The 23,870-nt window shown below is 48.9% G+C and overlaps 1 protein-coding gene across 3 annotated transcripts; it reads left to right on the top strand.

The window, feature by feature from the left end:
* Positions 1–4,260: 4,260 nt before the first annotated feature.
* TBC1D20 (TBC1 domain family member 20) lies at positions 4,261–22,705 on the top strand. Of its 3 annotated transcripts, XM_027069778.2 has the most exons (9): positions 4,323–4,463; positions 4,699–4,922; positions 12,108–12,293; positions 13,960–14,040; positions 17,542–17,728; positions 17,924–18,025; positions 18,947–19,088; positions 19,900–20,087; positions 20,359–22,705. In XM_027069778.2, exons 3-9 carry the CDS (start codon positions 12,194–12,196, stop codon positions 20,612–20,614), a joined length of 1,056 nt encoding a protein of 351 aa, XP_026925579.1. In that variant the 5' UTR covers positions 4,323–4,463; positions 4,699–4,922; positions 12,108–12,193; the 3' UTR covers positions 20,615–22,705. The 3 variants fall into 3 exon arrangements, with proteins under 3 accessions (XP_026925577.1, XP_026925579.1, XP_026925580.1); XM_027069776.2 differs by lacking the exon at positions 4,699–4,922 and having other exon boundaries at positions 4,261–4,463; XM_027069779.2 differs by lacking the exons at positions 4,323–4,463; positions 4,699–4,922 and adding an exon at positions 5,963–6,078.
* The last annotated feature ends 1,165 nt before the right edge of the window (positions 22,706–23,870 follow it).

The raw sequence follows: 23,870 nt of genomic DNA, 5'->3' as shown, positions 1-23,870 counted from the left end.
TACATTGCCAGAAGATCTGTTTCTACAAGAAATATTGAAGTTCTTCAGGCAGAAGGAATATGAAACCAGACAGAAATGTGAGCGAGCCTACCATGAAATAAAGAGTGCCGGAAATGGAATAAATGAAAGCAAAATTTCAAAATTTTGAATTGCCTTAAGTCTAAAGAGGTCAGCAAGCCTATAAAGGAGCAGGTAAATATTTTAGGTTTTGCGTGTCCTCTTGTAAGCACTCTAACGCTGTGGCATGAAATGAGTCTTAGACAATAGGTAGATGTGCATGGCTGTGTTTCAATAAAACTGTGGACTCTGAGATTTGAGTTTCATGTAATGTTTATGGGCTACAAGTTAATGCTTTTGACTTTTTCCCCCAAATCATTTTAAAATTGTTTTAAAGCCATTCTTGGCTCATGGGCCACCCTTTAGAATGTGTATTTATAGCATATGTAAAAATAAAAAATGTGTATACATGAATGGTGGTATATCTGTACAATGAAATACTGAGCAAGAAAAGGAATAACCTTATCCAATAACATGGATTGGTTTTGAAATAACTCTGAGTGAAAGCCAGACAAAAGTAGGTACTGTTTGAGTTCATCCATGTTAAATTCTAGAAAATGCAAACTAATCTCTAGTGACAGAATGTAGTTAAGTAGTTCTCTGCAAGTGCAGGGTGGGGGCCAGGGGTGGGAGAAGGGGAAGAGAAGGAAGGGATTTAAAGTAGTAAAGAACGGGGCACCTGGGTGGCGCAGTCTTAGGTTAAGCGTCCGACTTCAGCCAGGTCACGATCTCGCGGTCCGTGAGTTTGAGCCCTGCGTCAGGCTCTGGGCTGATGGCTCAGAGCCTGGAGCCTGTTTCCGATTCTGTGTCTCCCTCTCTCTCTGCCCCTCCCCCATTCATGCTCTGTCTCTCTCTGTCCCAAAAATAAATTAAAAAATAAAAATAAAAAAAATAAAGTAGTAAAGAACAGGAGCACCTGGGTGGCTCAGTCAGTGGCGCGTCCGACTTCGGCTCCGGTCATGATCTCTCGGTTCGTGAGTTTGAGCCCCGCGTCGGGCTCTGTGCTAACAGCTGGGAGCCTGGAGCCTGCTTCAGATTCTGTGTCCCCCTCTCTCTCTGCCCCTCCCCTCCTTGCACTCCGTCTCTGTCTTTCGAAAATGAATAAACATAATTTTATTTTATTTTTTTAAGGAATAGGGGCGCCTGGTGGCTCAGTCGGTTAAGCGGCCGACTTCAGCTCAGGTCATGATCTCGCGGCCCCACGTGGGGTTTGGGCCCCACGTCGGGCTCTGTGCTGACAGGTCAGAGCCTGGAGCCCGCTTCGGATTCTGTGTCTCCCTCTTTCTCTCTGCCCCTCCCCCACTCGTGCTCAGTCGCACGCTCTCTCTCTCTCTCAAAAATAAACACTAAAAAAATTTTTTTTAGTAATAAAGAATAAAGTATATGACCACAGCATGAAGAACAGAAGGGAAGAAATGGGAATCCACTTTTTTAAGGCCTTACACTGTACACGAAGCAGGATATCCTTTGAAGGCAAACTGGTTAAAGAGTTGTGTTGTAAATCCGAGGTCAATCACTAAAATTGGTCTCTCAATCTCTTTCCCACTCTCAGCCCGGGTTTGGTACAGGGTTCCACCCTGGCTTAGTGGTGGAGCAGGAGACTCAGGCCTAACCAATCAGCACGTAGAGGCCACAGTGACTGGTCCAGGCCCAGGCAGATGGCAGCACCAATGACACATGTTCTGGCTGTTCTCGGGAATTCTGGGACAAAGACAAATCCACTGTTATTTCACAGACTCAGACGTAGAAGTACGTGAGACCCTGCCAGAGGCACTGCCAGAGCCCTGTTGTGACCCAAGACCTGTAGGTGAGTGCAGTCAACAGGAAGGGGCGAGCAGCTGAGAGATGGAGAGAGGACACAGAAGGGCAAGAACCTTTAAGTTCTGTGAGCCAATCAGGCTTTTGGCCTGAGTTTGTTTGGGCTGCGATTTTCAGTCACTTGCTGTGTAACAAAGTACCACAAATGTATTCTCTTTCCCACGGCTCCGGCATCCGAGTGTGGGTTAGCTGGGTCCTTTGCCCTGGGTCTCACCAGTGTAAAATCAAGCTGTCCACCAAGTCTCTGGTCTCAAATGAGGCTCAGGGTCCTCTTCAAGCTTACTGTTGGCCAAATTCAGTTCCTTGTGGTGTGGAACGGAGCCCCTCCCTACCTAGAGGCTGCTCGCCTCCCTGCCACGTGTCCCTCTCCGCAGCATGGAAGTTTACGTCTTCAAGGTGAACGAGAGAATGTCTCTGCTGCTTTGACTTTCTCCTGCAGGAAGGCCTGCACCTTCTTTTGAAAGACTTCTCTGATGAAGTCCACCCAGGCCAATTTCCCTTGTGACTACTTCAGAGTCAACTGATTTGGAACCTTCATCATGTCTGCATAATCCCTTTACCTTTGCCGTGTAACATTATGTATTCATGAGAGAAAAACCCATCATATCCACAAGTCCTGCCCACACTCAAAGGGAAGGGATTATTCAGCCACGTACACCATGAAGTGGGAATCTTGGGGACCACTTTAGAATTCTGCATACCACAGACACCTGATGCCCTTGTGCCTTACACTCAGTCATGAATCAGTTTCTGGAATTTTCCATGTTCTACTAGACTTCAAGGTTGGTTCCTGTCTGACCTCTTTTCACTTGGCTTTACAATTACCTGGTTACTTGTCTCTCTTCCCCATCAGAAGCTAAAAAACCGAATGAATATTCGTCATTCTACATCCCAGCTCACAACCTGGCTCCATAAACATTTGTATGGATAAGTGGAGGTGATTCTTACACTGGGGATGAGGATTAATCTGGATGGCTTTAAGGACCACATTGATTGTGAAAATTCTTTCATCCCACCCTGCTGATTGCATCCAGTCCAAACTCAAGTATGGTTTAAGAGGTCCTACTGACTTGCCCCATGCACACTTCTCTGCCCTCACCACTGTCAAAGTCCACTTCCCTATCATACTATGCTGTAAGAAAGAACATTAAACCACTTCATTTCTAGGCTATGGTTTGCTTAGTTGTTTCCTTAGCCTAGAACGCTCTTCCCTACATCAACTGACTTAATCCTGCTGTTCATCATCTAAATAAACAGAAATCACCACCCCAGGAAATTTTTCTTCATCACCCTCTCCTGCCTCTGTGTGTGGCTGATGCCCCTCCTTGGGCTTCTATAACCCTCTAAGCTTCTTTCCCCCTTTCCTGGAACTTGTTATCTCTTGTAAGTTGAGTCCACCTCCCCTACCAACTTGAGCTGTCCTGGAGAGCAGAAAACAAAGCTTCGTTATTTGGGGTCCCAACACTGGCCTGGTCTGGGTAAGGACCACGAATAGTTGTTGGACAAAGAAATGCGTCCCATCTCTATTTTGTGATTTAGGGTCTTTCAAGATATTCATACTTCTCGGTGTCCTGGGCCCCGTGGCAGGCCAGCCTAGCAGGCCCTGGCTTACCTACAGGTTCCAAGCCCAGGCCACAGGGCAATGGGCATTGGCCATCACAATGTTCAAACGACAGGCTGGTTTCTATTGGCCCGGGGAAGGCTTTTTAAACATTCTCGTTCACCACCTAGTGCTCCTTTCAAAAAGAGTAGGCATGGGGAATTATGAGGCTGGCATTCCTGGTCCTGCTCTCACTTAGAGCTTCACGGTGATGAACTGTAGTTACACAACGTGCTGCCCAGAGATGAGGAACCAGCCTGAGACAAGAACTGGTTACCTCCTCTGGGACACCTTGTTCCAGTTGCTGAGCATTTGACAGTAGCTTTTCCCTTTCCCTTTTCCCCGAGAGCCAGCCACTCCCCTGTTTTACAGAGCATCAAAGTTGGCCCAAGCCTTGCTAGGACCACACACTTTAGCCCTAGAGCTGTGCCGGGGAGGAGAGCCTGTCTCGGTCCCATCACTCCCGCAGGCAAGAATTGAGCTGTGTCCCTGTGCTCTACACTCAATCATGAGTCTCGGTTTCTGGGATTTTCTATATTCAAAGACCTGGTTAAGACAGTACTTTTATCATCATTATCATTTTACAGATAGGAAAAGCAAAAGAAATGACAAAATCTGGTCCCGTACACACCTACTCAAGTGGGCCGCGCGCTATAGCTCGGCTAGAACTCCGGGGCGCGCGCTTCCTTTCGCCGCTTAGGGCGCCCGCGCGCGTGTCCCCCGACCGCCGTCGGCCTAGCGTAGCGGCTGGTCACGTGCAGGCGCGGGGGCGGGGCCCGCGCGGACGCCTGCGCGCCGCGGGCTGACCGATCCCTACCCTGTCCGGCGGAGCCGGCGCTGGGTCCCGCGGCCATAGCCGCGTCTTCTCTCGGCTCTGCCACCAGCCGGGGCTCGGGCGCGGGCCCGGGCCCCCGGGACATGGCCCTCCGGAGTGCGCAAGGCGACGGCCCCACCTCCAGCCGCTGGGACGGCGGCGCCGAGAAGACAGGTACGGAAGCCGGCGGGGGTGCCGAGGAGCGGCCTTCGGGGACGGCACGAGGGGCAGGGGCGGCCCTGCGGGTGGAGAAGGGGGGAGGCAAGGAACAGCTGTCGGAGGAGCGGCCCCGGGCGCAGGCGGCGTCCAGGAGGGGCCCGAGGGACCGCGCGTTGTGCGCCCAGCGCCGCGGGCCGGGGTCGGGACGGCGGGAGAGGAAAAGGGTGATGGGCCCGGTCACGTCTGAAAGGGAAGCGATCCTGGAACTGGGGAGTCAGCGGATGCTGAGACCACAGGAACCCTGCTGGCAGACTCGCGTCCCCTGTGCGAAGGAAGGGCGGGGGAATCTGGTCCGGCTTCGTCACGTCTGGAGAGAATTGGGTCTCCCGGAGAACTGAGGCCAAGCCTCCACCCCCGGCCCGAGGCTGTCCGGCCACGTCCGCACGCTCCTGGTGCCTCCTCCCTAGTTGTAAGGCAAGTTTCCCAAACTTCATTCATCGCTCACCCGCTTGATTTACGCGGTGTACGTGTACCACCTATTTGTTTGAATTGCCATAAAAATCCAGCCTTTTAAAATGTCCAGTTCACTGGTTCTTAGCACATTTACAGTGTTGTGCAATCATAGCCGCTGTCTGATTCCAGGACGTTTCTAATTCCCAAAAGAAATCCATCACTCCCCATTCCCCAGTCTCCACAGCTCCTGGCAACCACTAATCTACTTTCTGCCTCAGTCCTGTGCCACCTATTTGAATGTTACTTAATTTTGTAGGAGAAAGTGATTCTCCCAAGTTTTCATAGTTTCATACCAAGCAGTAATTTCTGTGAAACCATGGTTTCATTGTGCACTGGTTTTGAATATGTTTTACGGACAGTTAAAATACGGCACTTAAAATTATTCACGTTTACTCTGTACCGAGTAAAATAATCTCTTTGTCCCCTAAGACTAAGCTAACTTTCCCACCTTTCCGTCCTCTGATGGGCGCTGCCCAGAATAGAACCAACCACGTAGTCAACCCACATTTTTGGTGAAGCACCTGGTGTCCACACTTTGTTTCTCTGGGCTCATTTTCTGTTATTTTCTTTTTCTCCTGTTCTAATCCTGGATGGAAGTGGAGCTCACTCGTATTATTTCTTTGGGCTCTTTGGCCTTTGTAAACCCTTTGCTGGTGTTTTAGTATGACTGGCATCTGTCCTCATGGCGTAGTAGTGCCCCAAGTCGTATGGGTTTTGTGACCTGTTATATCGTGTGGCTGTGCCTAGGTTGTGAGACCTAGTTTCCTTGATGTTTTGCTTCTCTGGATGAATGGGAGGAATTTAGAGATGAGAGTTTTTGTTTTTGTTAAATGTTTTTGTTCTGTTTTTAATCCTATTGGAGACTTGGTGGCAAAGTTACGAATACTGGAAGCCCCCCTTTGTAGACTTTACGATCAGAGTGGTTTACTCTCTAGAATATTTTTTCTTTATTGTTAGGGTAAAGCAGTCTTTCTTAATACATGCTTGTCTTCATGTTTCAGGTAGTTAATGGATCTCTGCTAATTTGGATACTGTTTGTTGAAACTAATTAGGACTTCCAGAAACAGAGGCTACTTTGTTTTCTTTTGTTTTTAATAGGAACCTTACTCCAAGTAAGGTAAGGTGTTCCTCTCCCACTGTCTTTATCTGGTACAGATATGAAGTTCAAACATAAAACTTTAAGTTATTTTCCAGTGTCAACATTAGGAGTTCAAGGGATGGGGCAGGGGCGTGTCTGTTTAGGGGGACTCTCTATCCCCTCTGGCCGGGTCTTCCATTGTTTTGATTAAGGCTAGCGTTGCTTGATTTGAGTTTGACTTCTGTTTAAAAACTGTCAAGCTTTCTCAGGGTGCCTGGCTAGCTCAGTCGGTAGAGCATGAGACTCTTGATCGCAAAGTCGTGAGTTTGAGGAGGTAGAGTTTACTTAGAAAAAAAAAAGACTAAAGCATTCTTGATATGCAAACTTAAACCGAATAATCGGTATGGAATTTTGTACTCTCACACAGATTTCGTTATTAAGTGTCTAGCATCATTTACCTCATCTAAGTCACTAGTATGTATTGTGCTGATACGGAAAAACTTTTAGAGGAAGCATAGCTAGTGTTTGTTTACCTTTTCTCATTGTCCTTTCCCTGTATATTAAGATATATCTTAATATACCATCTGTATATATCAGATGGTTTTGGGAGATACTTCTTGCTCAGAGGATCTTTACCTGGGTTCTGCAGCCAGAGTTGAGAGAGGTGTGAGAAAGTAATGGGTTCAGCCATCCTTCTCTGAACTGTTAAGAACCACTGTTTCAATTCTCTTATTAAAATAATTTTCACGGAGAACAGGTCAAATAGTACTTATATCATTGTTCCCCCTTTGTTGAGGGAATTACTTTTCAGATATCAGGCTTTTTTTTTTTTTTTTTTTTTTTTAATAGCAGTGTCTTACATTTTGCAGCCAGTTGTAGGATAGTTACTTCATTCTGTCATGGTTATGATAGCCAAGACCTCTACTGTAAAGGAATTTGGAAAGTATCCGCTTCGGAATATATATATAATACATCTCTCTCTTAAGTGGGGGCAAAACGAAACTGGAGAAGAAAGGATTCAAGGGACTTTGGATGACCTATATGCAGATGTCTCAAGTGTAGCAATGTGTGTCTCACCCCAAAATCCATACATAAAATTTCTCTTGAAGTAGACCGTAGATGTTAAACCTCGGTGTTTTCCCGCACATCCCCAGAATAGGACTATGATTTTTCTCTCTGAGGTGAAATTAGCTGTTTAGCTGACACCACTAACCTTTTCTTCCTTGTTGTGTAGCTTAGCAGTTGACCTTATCACTCTGTGCTTTCTCCATCTGCAATTCACTTGAGTTTTCTCTTTTCTCCTTTTTTACATCACAACGAGAGCCTATATATTAGGTGCAGTAAATATTTGTTGAAGGAGGGGAGTGGCACACACAGGCGTGCCTTTGATATTGGACCCTGAACAGACAGCAGCTAAAGTCCACATTGGAGCAGTATCCTACTCTGGGAAGTACCAGTAACTTTAGAAAAAGGCCAAAGAGTCTAGAAACCTATGTAGAGTTGTGCAGTGAGCCCGTTCATAACAGGAGCATGGGGGAAAAGAATGTCATTTGCTGTAGGCCAGTTTTTCCAGAGGAGCAGTGGCTGAGCTAAATTATTTATTTTATTCTGCACATATTTGTTGGGTCCCCACAGAGTGCCAAAAACCGAGAAGACAGGAGTGCATTTTGAAATGCAGGATTAAAAACAAAATCAGAGTAGAGTGTTAGGAGAGATAAGTGTTGGAGCTGTGGTTCCGAATTAGTTAAAGTTCTGGCAGATTATTTGCCAAAGCATAATGGGAATCTGGCTGATTGCAGACAGTGTTATTTCCCCCAAGTTACTAGCAACAGTTTTCCTTTCCCTCAGATTGCCAAGCAGCTTACTTGGGAAGAGGGGTGATATGGATAGATATCTAAACAAATTGAGGAAATCTTTCCACACTCTTAACAAGTAGGTTAACAAGATTTCTAAATGTCAGCTTACCTCAAGCAGTATTCAGTGTTATCATTCTAAGTGTTCTTAGTTTGTGATGTGTAGAAAGTACAAGGGCACTCTAAATTGGGGGGGGGGGGAATATATATATATATATATGTATATATATATATATGTGTATGAAATATCTGCTGCTTTTTCTTTCTCTGCCACAACTTAATCCAATCCCTGCCATATTTCGTCTCAGCCTATGTTGTTATATAAAAAGTCTTCTTTTCGGGGCACCTGGGTGTCTCAGTCGGTTAAGCATCTGGTTTCGGCTTAGGTCGTGATCACAGTTTGTGAGTTCGAACCCCATGTCGGGCTCCGTGCTGACATCTGGGAACCTGAAGCCTGCTTCAGATTTCTGTGTGTGTGTCTCTCTCTCTCCCTCTGCCCCTCCCCTGCTCACATTCTGTCTCTGTCTCTCTCTCAAAAATAAATATTTAGGGGCGCCTGGGTGGCTCAGTCGGCTAAGTGCTGACTTCAGCTCAGGTCATGATCTCACAGTCCGTGGGTTCGAGCCCCGCATCAGGCTCTGTGCTGGCAGCTCGGAGCCTGGAGCCTGTTTCAGATTCTGTGTCTCCCTCTTTCTCTGACCCTCCCCTGTTCATGCTCTCTCTCTGTCTCAAAAATAAATAAATGTTAAAAAAATTAAAAAATAATAATAAATAAATAAATATTTTTAAAATTTTTTTAATAAATAAACATTAAAAAAAACAGTCTTGGGGCTCCTGGGTGGCTCAGTCAGTTAAGCGTCTGGCTCTTGACTTCGGCTCAGGTCATGATCTCACAGCTCATGGGTCTGAGCCCCAATTGGACACTGTACTGGTGGTGCAGAGCCTGCTTGGGATTCTCTCTTCCCCCTCTCTCTGCCCCTCCCCTGCTTGTGTGTTCAGCCTCTCTCTCTCTCTCTCTCAAAATAAATACATAAACTTAAAAAAAAAAAAAAGTCTTCTATTCTTCCACATGTCTACATGTCTTCTCCTCCAAAGGATGGCCCTTTGACCCGTAGTTTAAAATTCCTTCCTTGTCTTCCTCTTGAGTGCAGGATAAAACCCAGACTCATTTATGACCCACATTTCCTGCAGTCCTCCCAGGTTCTGTTTTCTCTCTTTACCTAACACTTGAGCCTCACAGACTCTTTCTGTGTTTTCTGGACATGGTGTTTCTTTCATGTGATAAGGTCTTTGCACGTACTCTTTCCTCTGCCTGGAATGCTCTCCAGCACAGTCTTCCATGTGCAAAATTTGCTTTAAGAAGGTGGCAGAATATATTTTCATTGAAGCCTTTCCTGATTGCCCCAGGAGTAGGCATTCTTTCCTCTGGATTTTCATAATTCGTCATGATTCTGTTCTATCATAATTGTGTTCCTCCCCAACGTGAGCCTCTCAAAGGCTGAGGGGTCATATTCATCTTTTTATCCCAGTGTGGTGCTTAACTACCAGTAGATGCTCATTAGGTGATGGACTGATACATGGATGGATAGACTAATGAGTGGCTGGGGAGACAGAAGGGAGGAAGGAAGGAGGGAAGGACGGACGGACACACACTCAAGCCAAGAACTTGAAGCACCTTATAAACAAACATCTGACTAGCTAGGTGCTCTGCTAACAGAGGGCATTGGGACTTGTTTTTTCATGATTTCTAGGTAGAGTAACCATTTAACTGAGCATCCAAACTGGGACGTTTCTGAGAGTGCAGCTGGCAGGAGGGATTTACGTGGATGATTATACTGGGACTCTAGGCGCAAACCAAGAATGTCTCAGACAAACAGGAGCAGACGGTCATCCTACTAGGTGAAAATAACAGTCTAGCCAGGAGGACAGGTTCCCCCGGGTGAAGAGTCACCTGTGTTGCATTTGTAGCTGCACCTCCGGTTGCATGTGACCGCAGTACAGTGATACCTGTTTATGTGGTTAGTGTGTCACAACTGTGGTAGGTAGGTAACCAGGACCACCTTTCATTGGTGTTAATAATGTGCATCTTTGTCCTGGAAACAGTTTGTGGACTGTTGTCTCAGAATAAACTACTACTCAGGAAAGTTGCTTTGTGGCTCTTCTTTTTTTTGTTTTAATTTTTATTTTATTTAAATGTTTATATTAGAGAGAGCACGCAAGCCGCAAGCCAGGAGGGCTAGAGAGAGAGGGAGACAGAATCCAAAGCAGACTCCAGGCTCCTGCGGTCAGCACAGAGCCTGACACAGGGCTCGAACTCATGAGCTGTGAGATCATGACCTGAGCCGAAGTTGGATGCCTAACCGACTAAGCCACCCAGGCATCCCCCCCCTTTTTTTTTTTATTTTAATGTTTATAGTGGAGAGAGAGCGGCTTTGTGGCCCTTCTAAAGCCTAACCGACTTCCAGCGTTCATCTTCTCTAAAGCCCAAACTTCCTTCCAGTGTTACCTTCCACTTACATTAAGTGTAGTGTCTTGCACCTCGTATTTGCTACGTAAACATTTTTTAAGGAGTCGATTTACGTTAGATGGAAGGGACTTGTGTTTCTTATCTCTCGGCCTTTCTTCTCTCTACCCTGCCCCCTGCCTCTTGAAATGCTCCCCTTCCTTTTGAAATTGCACTCTCCGGTAATGCCTTCTCAAGTTAGCCTGACCTACAACGGTCTCTTTGAGCTCTTGGTGTCCGCACATCCCTTTTTTGGGGCAGTTATGGTACACTGCTTTGTAACATCTCTTTGGTATTGACTTGTTTAACTTGCGTTTGCAGTTCGCAGTTCCGAAAGTTAGGCATTCCACATTAAATTGTGAAAGCATGTTTTCTGCGTTATTTTCTTTTCCTTTTTTTTTTTTCTTTTAAGGAGATGGCTTATTTATTTATTTATTTATTTATTTATTTATTTTTAAGTTGATGTATTTATTGTTGAGATAGAACACACCAGCAGGGGAGGAGCAGAGAAAGACAGAGGATATGAAGTGGGTTCTGTGCTGACAGCAGAGAGCCCAGCATGGGGCTTGAACTCATGAACCGTGAGATCATGACCTGAGCCCAAGTCGGATGCTTCCACTAAGCCACCCAGGTGTCCCTCCACATAATTTTCAATAGAAAAATTATAATATGATACACATCAACCACAAATCTCAGCCAATTTCCTAAAAAGGAATTTAAACACAGTAAAATGCCAGTGTATAAATAAACTATCACATAGGGATGTAAGATGCTTAGAACATCACCCTTACTTAATATGGTCATCAGGAAACAGTTGCTTTGTGTGCAACTATCATGCCTGTCTTATCACCAGCCACGCTGGAGACCCAAGTATACCCTTTGATCTGTTTTTGAAAATATGTAGGGTCTCCTGTCTGGCTCAGTTAATAAACTGTGCAACTCTTGAATTCGGGGTCATGAGTTCAAGCCCCATATTGAGTGTGGAGCTTAAAAAAAAAAGAAAGGGGCGCCTGCATGGCTCCATTGGTTGAGCATTGGACTCTTGGTTTCAGCTCAGGTCATGATCTCATGGTTCGTGAGTTCGAGCCCTACATCGGGCTCTGCGCTGACAGTGTGGAACATGCTTGGGGGCACTCTCTTTCCCCTGTCTCTGCCCATTCCCTACTCGCTCTCTCTGTCTCTTAAATAAACTTAGGGGAAAAAAAGAAAGAAAGAAAATGTCTCTGTGTAATTCTGAAATGTTACCAGTTGTATTAGCATGTAACCGGAAAATTTTTGTCTCGTGGTTTTATTTTAAAATGCAGTATTGAATTTTGGCAATATGCATATAAACAGGAAAAATTATTATATAAAGAGATATATATGTTCTGTGAAGTTTGGGATTAAGAAAGAACAAGCATTGTATTCTATTCTGTCCTATCCTATCCTATCTTATACTATACTATCCTATTCTATCTTAGCCTAAAACATTAACAGTAAATGTTAGATGTGCCTGAGTTTAATGAGCACTTACTGTAATTGTAATTCCTTGCTTGTTACTTATATGGTATATCTCCTTAGTGTTTTGCACATTATGTGCTAATTACATGTTTGTAGGTGGACTTTAAGAATATCTACCTGTACCCCAAATCAAATAAGGAGATTGAGCCCTGCGCAGAAAATGTACACATGCTGAATACGTGCCTAATGCCTTTTTCCCCTTTGTTTTGCAGACTTCACCGCCAAAAGGAAAAAGAAAGTGGCAGAGATTTACCAGGCTCTGAACAGTGATCCCACTGATGTGGCTGCCCTTAGACGCATGGCTATCAGTGAAGGAGGGCTCCTGACTGATGAGATCAGGCAGAAAGTGTGGCCCAAGCTCCTCAATGTCAATACCAATGACCCACCTCCTATATCAGGTAATGGTGGGGAATGTTTGTGAGGGGAACTTGTCTAAGATGCGAGGACAAAAGAATTTCAGGATCTTTCATTCTTAATGCTCATTTTAAACCAGTTGTAGATGAGTAAATCTGAACCATTTTAGGGCCCACTCTAAAAATTGGGCCCACTCTGAAAATAAGGCCAAACTGATAAGACTTTTCTTCAAAAATGGAGTGAGCTTTTACGAGGTTGATAGGTAGCTTTTATCGGCTAAGTGGGGGAGTTTATATTCTGGTCTGTGTTCACTTAGAGGTGGGTTGTAGGAATCTGTATTTTAACAAGCACCCCAGCTGGTTCTGGTGCAAATGAACTCCATTTTCAGAAACTTTAGGCCATGGGGAGAGAGAATATTTCTCCGGTCCTTAAGAAAAACAAGGCCAAACGAAACTTTTTTGTTGGGAAATACTAAGATTCTTTTGAAAGCTCAAATTCTGTAACTGTATGAAAAGCTGTTCCTTAACTAGTTTGCAAGGCCCATGCAGTCGAAGGAGTTTCTTGGAATATAGCATAACATACGAAGAAAGTACTGTGAAATAAAGAATCCCCTTTGTCATTCATTCATTCAACACTGGTGGCTTTCCTGCCGTGTATAGCAGAAGTCCAGGTGCTGGAGATTCTTCCAGTCATTTGGCAGGTGGTCCTTGTGCTCCTGTTGTGCGCCAGGTACTAGAGATGATTAAAACAGCCTCTGCTGATCAAAAGCTCACAGTGTCACGGTGCACACTGCAGCCGGGTGGGTGTTAAGTTGCCTCTTGTTAGTCTCTTTGAAACCGGCTGCCTCGGAGCAGTCAGCTGTGGGTTGGAAGGAAGAGGCATCACCGTATTCACACTCTTAACTCCTGAGATGATGTCCTTCTCTCAGATCGCAAACTTCCCAGAGCTTTATAAGATGAAGTCTGTATGTGGGGATGTGTTACACCTGCTCCTTGGTAGCTTTCGGTTGTAGTTGTGATGGAAATGCGCACTTGTTACAGAACACTCGGTTCGGTTGAGGAAAGTGTGTGCTTGCTGCGTATATACAGCAGCTAGAGGCTGCCGCAGTATTTTCAGTGTTGGATTGGCAGCTGAACACAAGTACCCGCTCCTGTTTGCACTCAGTCCTAGAATTTCAGGGTCAAGAGAGGTGAGGTACTTCTTTGTGTGCGTTTATCTTAATACTCCTTTCTGAGCAGCTTAGTGCTCCCTAGGCTGTACAGATGTTTGAGTTTCTCCAGCAGTCTGTGGTTTCCCCATCCACGATCTCAACTGATCCTTGCAGTGACCTGAGAGGTGCATGTGGAAGGAAATATCCCCATTTTACAGACGTGGACCTTGAAGTTCAGGGCCGTCCCCTGGTGACACACGGTAGCAGCCTCCAATAGGCCCCTGGCCTCCTGACTCCTTGTGCACTGCTCCTTCTATCTCAGGGTTGCCTCCTGGGCAGTCCGCGTCCCTCCGCTTACAGTCACTTTAGCTTGAATGAAACGGCGGGTTTGGAGCTAACCTGGGGGTTCCTCTCCCCATGTTGTCTCTTGTGTCATATGTCCTCTTGAGGAGAAAGCTTACGTGTGCCCTCCCGGCCTTTGGTGCCATAGCAGAATGTTCTTGTCCCCGCTCCGGCTTCTCAGACTTTGCTGCGGTAACGCGTTCCTTTTCCTCCCACAGGGAAGGACCTGCGGCAGGTGAGCAAGGACTACCAGCAAGTGCTGCTGGACGTCCGCCGGTCCTTACGGCGCTTCCCGCCCGGTGAGAAGCAAGTGCTCCCTCGGTCTTGCCGCCCCAGGAGCTCCCGCCCCAACTGCACCCAGCGGGACCCGGTCGGGGACCTTGTACTCACGACTGGGTCACCTTCAGACCCCGCACTGCCAAAGTCTGAGCCAGAAGTCCTTTCTCTTGGCCTAGAGGTGGTGGATGAAAACCCTAGGGGTTTTTCCCCCTTCAGAGCCACGGGAGAGACTCCGTGGGGACCGCTGTAGCCATTGTCTGGCTTTAAAGAGCAGCTTGGCTGACCAGTGGGCGCTAACAAGAGCCAGGCATACCTTCATCCGATTGGATTTCTAAGTAGGGATTTCTCCCACATGCCTCTGTTGGGTCCCTGGACTGGAAGGGAGGCCATTCCCTGCGTGGTTAAAGGGGCTGTTTGAGAAACTGCTTCCCACGCTGGGGAGAAGGAGAACGGTGGCCGGCTCTGGTCTCTGTCTTTGCAACAGAGGAAGCTGGGCGACAGACCCCGTGCTTCTGATCCCGTCCTCTCCCTCTGGCAGCCTCGCCTTTGCGTAGGTCCGGGGGGAAGGCGAATGGCTGCAGGGGACGAGCCTCTAAACCCATTGCCTCCCTCTTCCAAAACCGTGCTCTGGCTCAGACTTTGCCCATTAAAGCGCCTTCTTCGCCGCTTGCAGCGTTGCTCCAAGACAGTGACACTCGCCATCCCTGTGTGGCCGGTAGCTTTTAAGAATGTGTGCCCGTGGCCCAGTCCCCTTTCCCTGGGCTACAAGTCCACATCAGACCGCACGGGCCAGGCCCCATTTCCCCCCAGCTAATCTTTTCCTTGGAACCCTTTCTGCTTCTTCCGTTTGTGGACCGATGGTGCGTGAGGCTCTTTGTACGGGCTGACCTTTCCACGTGCTTTCATATTCTTCTCGCGTCCGTGTTGTTCTGAGCTTAGCCGACCTCTCTTACTCTGAAACTTCAGAGTTTAGGTTAGTCTCTCCGCCTTGATTACTTTCCCTAACCACTGTAGCTGGTCTGCTCCATTTTCTTTTCGGCTTATCTTTTACAGTATGCCTCTTTGAGAAGAGGTGGTGCAAACACGAGCAACAGATGAATTTGCTTTTACCTTAAACCCTTTGTTCAGGGTCGTTTGGGCGCTTCCATGAACTGTTTTCTCTCAATGTCTGTCATAACTGGAAGGGCTAAAGGTGTGGGAGAGCAGTGCTGGGGCCACTCCTCCAAAGCAGCTCACAAGGCCACGTTTTGGCAGTTTCCTTCTTTCTTCCTTTCTCTCTCTCTTTCTTTCTTTCCTTTTTTTTATTTTTTTTAATGTTTATTTTTGAGAGAGAGAGCAAGCAGGGGAGGGCCAGAGAGAGAGGGAGACCCAGAAGCAGGCTCCAGGCTCTGAGCTGTTAGCACAGAGCCCCACGCAAGGCTCGAAATCACGAACCGCGAGATCATGACCTGAGCTGAAATTGGAGGCTGAACCGACCCTGCTACCCAGACGCTTTTTTTGGCATTTTCATACTAAAAGCCACATGAGAGGCGCCTGGGTGGCTCAGTTGGTTAAAGGTCTGACTCTTGGTTTCGGCTGTGGTCACAATCTCATGGTTCTTGAGCCCCGACTCAGACTCTGAGCTAACAGCAGGGAGCCTGCTTGGGGATTCTCTCTCCTCCCCCCTCCTTCTCTGCCCCTCCCCAACTCATGCAAGCTCTCTCTCTCTCTCTCTCTCTCTCTCTCTCAAAATAAATAAACAAACTTCCGAAAAATAAAAAAATAAAAGTCACATGAGCAGAGGAGCCATACTGACCACTGCCAGAACCAGCTGCGTTATCTGCACTATCTCCTGAGGCAGGCGCCCCTGTTTCTGGAATATCTTAGATCAAGATATAGTCCTGGGGGAGTGCCTGAGTGGCTAAGTTGGTCAGGTGTTGTGATTCTTGATTTCAGCTCAGGTCATGATCTCACGGTTCAGGAGTTCCAGCCCTGTGTCGGCCTCTGTGCCGACAGTGCAGAGCCTGCTTGGGATTTTCTCCCTCTCTCTCTAACTCTCCCTGCCTCACATGCATGCGTTCGCGCGTGCGCGCGCTCTCTCTCTCTCTCTCTCTCTCTCTCTCTCTCTCTCTCAAAAATAAACTTTAAAAAAAAGGGGAGGGGCGCCTGGGTGGTTCAGTCGGTTGAGTGTCTGACTTCAGCTCAGGTCATGATTTCATGGTCTGTGAGTTCAAGCCCCGTGTCAGGCTCTGTGCTGACAGCTGGGAGCCTGGAGCCTGCTTCGGATTCTGTGTCTCCCTCTCTCTCTCTGCCCCTCCCCCATTCATGCTCTGTCTCTCTCTGTCTCAAAAATAAATAAACATTAAAAAAAATTTTAAAAAGAAAAAAGGTTAGATTCCTGTGATGCTTAGGTTGGCTTAAAGGGGAACACACAATTCTTAAATTTTTTATTTGTATGTAGTTTCATATCTATAGAAAAGTTGCAAAAAGAAGACAAATGATTCCTCAGATAACTTTTACCCAGATTTCCTTATATGTTAGCATTTTACTATATCTGTTTTCATATGGCTTTGTGTCTTTCTTACACACACACACACACACACACACACACTTTTTTTTTCTGAACTATTTAGGAATAAATTACAGACCTGCTGCCCCTTTACCCCTAAATATTTCAAGGTGTGGTTCCTAAAACAAGGCCCTTACATAATCACAGTGCACTTATTAAAATCAGTAACACACTGAAAAATACTGCTTCTCGTGTATATTTTATTCAGGTCTCACCGTTTACTGCAATAATGTCCTTTACAGGAAAAGGAGATACAGATGCATTCATTTCCCATTTAGTCATTGTTTCTCTTTAGCCTTCTTTAACCTGGAATAGTTCCTTTGTGTTTTATGACTCAGTTATTTTTGTAAAATTTCCCTTGGTTTGGGCTTGTCTAGTATTTCCTTATGATTAGATTCAGATTTATGTGCTTTTTTTGTTGTTGTTTATTTATTTTTGAGAGAGAGCACAAGTGAGGGGAGGGGTGGACAGAGAGGGAGACACAGAATCCGAAGGCGGCTCCAGGCTCCGAGCTGTCGGCGCAGGGCCCGACGCGGGGCTCCAACTCCCGTGCCCTGAGATCCTGGCCCGAGCCGGTCGGACACTCAGTCGACTGAGCCCCCGGGCACCCCAGGTTTATGCGCTCTCGATGGGAATTCCACGGAAGCGATCCTGTGTTCTCGGCGCGCACATCAGGAGGCTCGTGCCGTCACATAGCCACACCCCTGGCAGTGTCCACTGCGGGGACCTGGTTAGGAAGGCGTCTGCGGGCTCGCCCGCCGTGAGGTGGCTGCTCTCTGGCTCTTTCCCGTGTGCCAGGTGGTATCGATGGTGTGTGGATTCCAGCGTGTTGCCCAATTGTTCCTAATTCGGTTTTTTGTTTTTGTTTTTGTTTTTAATTAAACGCTTTGGAACTCCTTTGCTGCCCGTCCTAACCTCCTGGTTACCAGGCTGCTTGCTGTGTTCAAGTGCATCTCCCCTCCCCCCTCCGCAGGCATGCCAGAGGAACAGAGGGAGGGGCTGCAGGAGGAGCTGATCGACATCATCCTGCTCATCTTGGAGCGCAACCCCCAGCTGCACTACTATCAGGGCTACCATGACATCGTGGTCACGTTTCTGCTGGTGGTCGGCGAGGGGCTGGCGACGTCTCTGGTAGAAAAATTGTCCACCCACCACCTCAGGTACTGGTCCAGAGGAACAGAGGAGGAAGGCGATCGCTGCTCGAGCCGCCCCCCCGCCCCCCCCGCCACGCCCCCGGGGAGAACTCCTCGGCCTAGTGTCCGCTCATTGTTTTCAGCGTGGGAGCCCCGTTCTGCCCCCTCAGCCCGGATCCGGGTGTCCGGTCGGACCGAGCTCAGTGCATTGTCTCCCTCTAGGGATTTCATGGACCCCACAATGGACAACACCAAGCACATATTAAACTGTCTGATGCCCATCATCGACCAGGTGAATCCAGAGCTTCACGACTTCATGCAGAGGTATATACGCCCCTCCGTGCATGCACAGACACACCCCTTGGGCTTTCTCCTGGCCTGTGTGTCTCCCCCGCGAGTCTGGCTCGGTGTCCCCATCATCGTATGTTGATGAGCGTTAAGTTCTTCCAGGTCGTCCTTTCTGTCTGCCAGCGACCTGGATAATCCAGTTCTGTACAATCTGGGAGCATTTGGGGGGTACCGTGCTCCTGTGGGGATACAAGAGATGTCACAGCACAGGCCCTTGAGGACTTTACATCTGCTGAGGAGAGGTCGGTGAGGTCCGCGTGCCGAGGTAGACTCTGAGGTTACTGCCACCAGAGAAGTACATAACTACTGTGGGATGCCCAGGCATGAAAGACAAAGTCAGCTGTGGGTTGTTTTACTCACCAGATACCAAGGAGAAGAAATATTTCTTTGCAAATCTCACGGGACTTTTTTCTCTTCTGTGTAATTGGCAATGTGTCTTTGACCGGCACCTCACCCTTTTTTTTTTTTTAAATAGTATCTGTGTCTTAAGGTGTTTCAGTGATCTCTTAACTGAACAGTTAATACAATTATGTCTTTAAGCCTGAGAATATGTATATTGCCTGTGCCCCCAGACGGATATATGACTTTCTCAGAAGGAAAATGATGGTACATTGTGAAAACAGCTACTTCTTCCTGTATATGACATTTTTTGGCCATTAAGAAAACAGCCAGTGAGATAAGGCAACCAGGACCCTATCATAGTATTAGTGTCATGATGGTGGGTATGTTTTAAGGACTTTGTATTTTGTGAGAAGACGCTGAATTCCTCGGTGGCTGAATTTTCCAGAGAGTGTCTTTCTCAAATTCTTCTCATAAGCGCGGAGGACAAAGACACCCCCGACAGTGGGAAGGGACAGCCCAGCAGGGAACCTAACATCTGGATTTCCTTGCCCCTAGTGCCGAGGTGGGAACCATCTTTGCCCTCAGCTGGCTCATCACCTGGTTTGGGCATGTCCTGTCTGACTTCAGGCATGTTGTGCGGTTATACGACTTCTTCCTCGCCTGCCACCCGCTGATGCCCATTTACTTTGCAGCCGTGGTAAGTACAGGCCGTGAGCCGGCAACTAGGTTCACCATCCATGATCATTTTCCCTCAAGGGAGACCTGGTGACGAGGGAAAGATGGGAAAAACAGCATTTCCCAGATTGACGTCCCTGGACACCGTTCCGTGCATTGTTAATGGGACTGTCATGGGAAACGAAGGTTCTGTGTAAAATAGGCTTGATAAATGCTTGGTTGGACCAAGTGAAACCAGTCTGTTGACCGCATGTCTCCTCTGAACCTTTAAAACGCTCGCGTGCGTTAGGGATGGTCAGTGTTCCTGTTGACGTCTTCCGGAAGTGGTATAGACCGCAGCTCCAGACTCCGGAAGAGGCGAGGTGCAGTATGACGAGAGGACACTGACGTGGCTTGGTGGGGGCTCCAGTTAGGAGGGCCTGGATCGTGGAGGTCAGAGTGGAAGTGGGAGCACATGGGAACCCTTCGCTGTTTTGGGGAGGGGAGCAAGCCTGTTCTTTCTACTGCTTTGATCCATTTCTTCCGTGTTAGAGCTCCAGGGATCTCCCCGATACCCCTTTCCTCTTCTTCCCCCCGAAAGAACCTCGCTCATTTTATTGGTCAGCCTTCCACATCCTGGGGTGGGAGTTTGCCAGTTGTAGGAAAGATGAGCTCACCGGGAAAAGCACTCAGATACGTGCGTTATTGCTTCCTAGATGGACACGAGACTTTGTTGAAGGTGCAGGGCCAGCCCAGTCTGTCACCAATTTAAATTCATCGCTAAGGAGAATGATGTGCCAGTGGCGAAGGCCCCGTATGTTCTGGTCTCTGACGCAAGGCCTTGCTCCCCACAGATCGTGTTGCATCGAGAGCAGGAGGTCCTGGATTGCGACTGCGACATGGCCTCGGTCCACCACCTGTTGTCCCAGATCCCTCAGGACCTGCCCTACGAGACACTGATCAGTAGAGCCGGAGACCTGTTCGTTCAGTTTCCCCCGTCCAAGCTGGCTCTGGATGCAGCTGCCCAGCAGCAGGCCGAGAAGTGAGTGAGGCCAAGGCTCCGGTTGAACCGGGGGTGTTCGTACGTGAGCAGGAGCGGTGAAGACCGTGTCTGCTGGGGACAGGGCTGGGCCGTGTTTCTAGAGATCTAAGCTTACGCCAGCAGGACCCCCACTTTGGTCTTCGTGAGTCTTTATCAAGAAGAGCCTTCGAAGCAGTGGGTGGCTCTGCCCTCAGCCTCTTTCATAATCCAGTTTTTCTTTCCTTGTCTTCTTTCGAGCCATCTCGTTCTTTCCGTCTCCTTCCCTCTGCAGGACGGCAGCCTCTACCTTCAAAGACTTCGAGCTGGCGTCGGCCCAGCAGAGGCCTGACACGGTGCTGCGGCAGCGGTTTCGGGGCCTTCTGCGGCCTGAGGAGCGAACGAAAGACGTCCTGACCAAACCAAGGACCAACCACTTTGTGAAACTGGCGGTGATGGGGCTGACGGTGGCGCTCGGAGCGGCCGCCCTGGCCGTAGTGAAGAGCGCCCTGGAGTGGGCCCCGAAGTTTCAACTGCAGCTCTTCCCCTAGACGCCAGAGAGGACGCTTCCTCTTCCGTGACATTAAGGTCTCACCCTTCCGTGGAAGGATTGGGAGGGGGTGGAATTTCCTTTATTAAAAGGGTTTCTGTCAAGGGTTTTCTCTTCCTGCCGGCCCTCCCTCCCTGCCTGTGGTTTGCCTTTGCTTCAGAGGCCGAGAGGGGAGCCCGCCTGGCATCTGGCGCCGGCACTTGGAGGCCTGGCTGCGGACTCCTCTCCTTCCGGGGGGGGGGGTTACTTAGCGTCCGCCCCCACCCCTCCCACCCCCCCCCCCCCCCCCCCGCTGCCACCTCTCGTGTTGGAGGAACTGGGTTTCTTGAGCTGCCCACGGCTGTGGGAACCCGCTGGGCCTGGTGCCTGGGGACCCTCTCGGCTGCCCAGTGGTAAATAAGCTGGGCCACCGAGCGCCCGCCTCGCGGCTCCTCCGGTTCTGTCTGCGGCGGCCGGTCAGACACGGAGGGAGCCACTGCTGAGGAAGTCGGACCTTGGAGCAAAGGCGAGGACAGAGGCTGCCGGCCGGGACCAAGACCGGCCCCTCTCAAGAACGGCTCTGCTAGCTGGCGGAGCTGGTCAGAGATCAGACAGGCGTGAACTAGGTTCCTAGGTAAATCCTGCCTGTTTTCAACCTAGAAGGCACTTGGGCATCTCCAGTCGAACAGGAAGGGACGTCAAGTTGTAGGGCCCAGATACAAACTGGTTTTGCCTGCCTGGTTTCTTTTTTTCCTGTCTGTTCTCTTGCACACGCCACATGATGTTGCTTTTAAAAGACACTTTTATTACTGTTTTTAGAATTACACATACCCAACGTGTAAGGTGCCCTCACTTTAAAAATGATAGTTCCTTCATGGGAAAAATAGTTCTCATCAGAAGGATGAGCTTCTAAGACCCTGAACTTCCTTTCTCCCCAGTTATTTGACACCTCACTTGAGCTCGAGTTGCTGTGTGCTAACAGCCCCGCTCCTCCGGAGTGCCCACGTGCCCAGCTTTCCTTCCTTCCTGTTTCCCTCAGACCACTTTCCTGCTCCCATGTAGGCACCCGCTCACCACGCTGGCTTCTTTTGGGGGGGTTCAGTTTATGCCCTCGACTGCTGGTCTCTCCTTCCTGGTTGGAGATGTCACCGGAAACTCGTCAGCCACCAGAAAGGGACACACTGCAGCCTGCAGAGGTTGGGGGAAGCCGAGAGCAGCCAGCTCCCGCCCTGAGCTTCTTGGGGACCCTCCAGGACTTAAGGGACAAGATGGATCGTTCGGTCCTTCCTGGACGGCTTTTCCCGTAAGCGAAGCCAAGTTTCTTTGAGATTAACTCTGGCTTGAAAACAAAAGTGCCTTCTGCTGCTCTGAAGAGTTGAGGCGTATGGTATGAAGCAGCAATGTCCTTTCATTTCCCTGGTCTCTGGGGCACTGTTCTCTTGGCAGGTGTTTTCTTAACGTGAACATGCCAGAAGTCCTCTCCCTTGGCGTACCCAGACCACAGAGTGGAGGGCATTTAGTGTGCCAGGCAGCCAGCGGGCCCAGAGCAGTGGGGAGTGGTGTCTACGCCAAGTCACGTGAAGTGACACTAAGCACTTTAAAACAGAAGGTCAAAGTGATGGGTCATTCTCTGTAGCAGGAGCCCCACTTGGGGTGAGTGTACTGTGGGTGGGTTAATCTAGACAGCGGGGGATTCGTGAAGACCAAGGAAATTCTTCCAGGACCCTGAGGTGGTGATGTGACAGATAGTCCCAGTCTTCTCCCCCCAGCAAGTTTGTCCCCTGTCATCTTTACGGACAGATGGCAGCACGGGCGCCTCCTGCCCCGGCACTGGGGCCTGGAAGGAATTGATGGGGAAGAGGGAAGGAGGGCATGTGATCAGGGTCCCAGGGCCACGGCCTTCAGATGCCAGGAAGCAAGTGTCATATGCTCCCGCCGTGGCCTAAGGAGGGGGTTCGTTTGTTTTGTGGCTTTGCTGACATCAGGGTTCCCCCTGCCAATGAGAGGAAAGCATTATCCTTTACCTTCAGGTGGTTTACTGTTCTGTAAAGAATACATGTAAATATTTTGTACAGAGCCCTGTATAAAATAAATAGCCATACGTGGTTACTAATCAGTCTCCTGACATGGTGTCCTGCATACCACTTGTGGGGAGTAGACTCTGGCCTTACGCACCTGGCCTTGGGGCGCCCCCCTCTTCCACCTCGGGCCTGGGACTGCGCTGTAGTCTGCAGACTCTTGGTTGGCCTTGACTTGCCTGGGGAGCTTGGGGATTACCTGCCGCCGTTTCTCTTTCAGCCGCACACCAGGTGCTGCCTGGGGGTACTGGTCACCGCTGAGCAGCGCAGGCCACGTGGGGTATTAGTCTGGGGTCGTCTTGCCTATTCACATATTTCTGGAGATGCCTTTGGCTCTAAAGGCAAGGCTGACATTTGGTTTGGGACCTTCATCGGAGTGATGTGAATGTAACTTTATTTCCACATGTGATTTCCAGCCACAGAGGAGCCATCGAGAGCTATTCTTGCCAAGCTCCTCCAACATCCTCAACACTCCCAGCCGTTGGGTAGTGGGGGCCCAGGGCAGTGCTAGGTGCCTGTGGCCTCCACCTTGAGGATGGGGCCATCCTGGAGGAAGCATCTGAGTTGTCTGGGATGCTCGTTAGCGTTTCCCTGGCCCAGAGGGGAGGGGCACCCGAGACGGAGCAGGCACCGCTCAGCTCTTGGACCTTGCCCCACCACCGCGGGCCAGCTGCCCCTTGACCCGACGCGATGCCGAGCACGAGCACGGGCTGGCTGGGAACCGCCCCGCCTGTGGGAGCTCAGGCACCAGACCGCTACATTGAACAAGCAACTTGTTTTGAGAGGCAGATTTGGTGTCCGTTTCATCAGAGTTGATGGTTAAATATAAAGAGGAGAATTTTGGTCCTTCCAACATTGAAGGAAGCGTATGTGTGGCATAAGAAGAAATAACCGCGTTTTGTCCCCTAAAAGCCTTGGAATTTCCCGATAGGAGCGTCTTTTGTTCACAGTGATTCCGTTTGATTCCCTGTGAGTTTCTGCTAATGAGGTGACGAGATGGGATCACTAGAGTTTCCAGAATGGACAGGTTTGGAGGGTGGGACTTTTACCCTTCCCACTGACTTCCAAGGAGGTGAGGGGACTGGCGGGGGCGGGGGGGGGGGGCAGCGGGGGGAGGGGGGGGTAGCTGGGGAGCCATGGCTATACCAGCTCCAGATTCAGAGATTCGGAAAACTTCTGGATGAACACCTCACAGTGCCA

Source organism: Acinonyx jubatus, chromosome A3, assembly GCF_027475565.1.
Source record: "Acinonyx jubatus isolate Ajub_Pintada_27869175 chromosome A3, VMU_Ajub_asm_v1.0, whole genome shotgun sequence".
NCBI classification, from domain to species: domain Eukaryota; kingdom Metazoa; phylum Chordata; class Mammalia; order Carnivora; family Felidae; genus Acinonyx; species Acinonyx jubatus.
Note: the sequence above shows the minus strand (reverse complement) of the source record. Positions and strands in the feature narration are given on the sequence as shown.

What these genes read in the sequence shown, in the direction of transcription:
- TBC1D20 (XM_027069776.2), top strand. Translation starts at nt 4,394, where the DNA reads ATGGCCCTCCGGAGTGCGCAAGGCGACGGCCCCACCTCCAGCCGCTGG. An exon ending in TTGTCCACCCACCACCTCAG is followed by an intron (nt 17,729 to 17,923) that starts GTACTGGTCCAG and finishes GTCTCCCTCTAG; the next exon opens with GGATTTCATGGACCCCACAA. An exon ending in GCCCAGCAGCAGGCCGAGAA is followed by an intron (nt 20,088 to 20,358) that starts GTGAGTGAGGCC and finishes TTCCCTCTGCAG; the next exon opens with GACGGCAGCCTCTACCTTCA.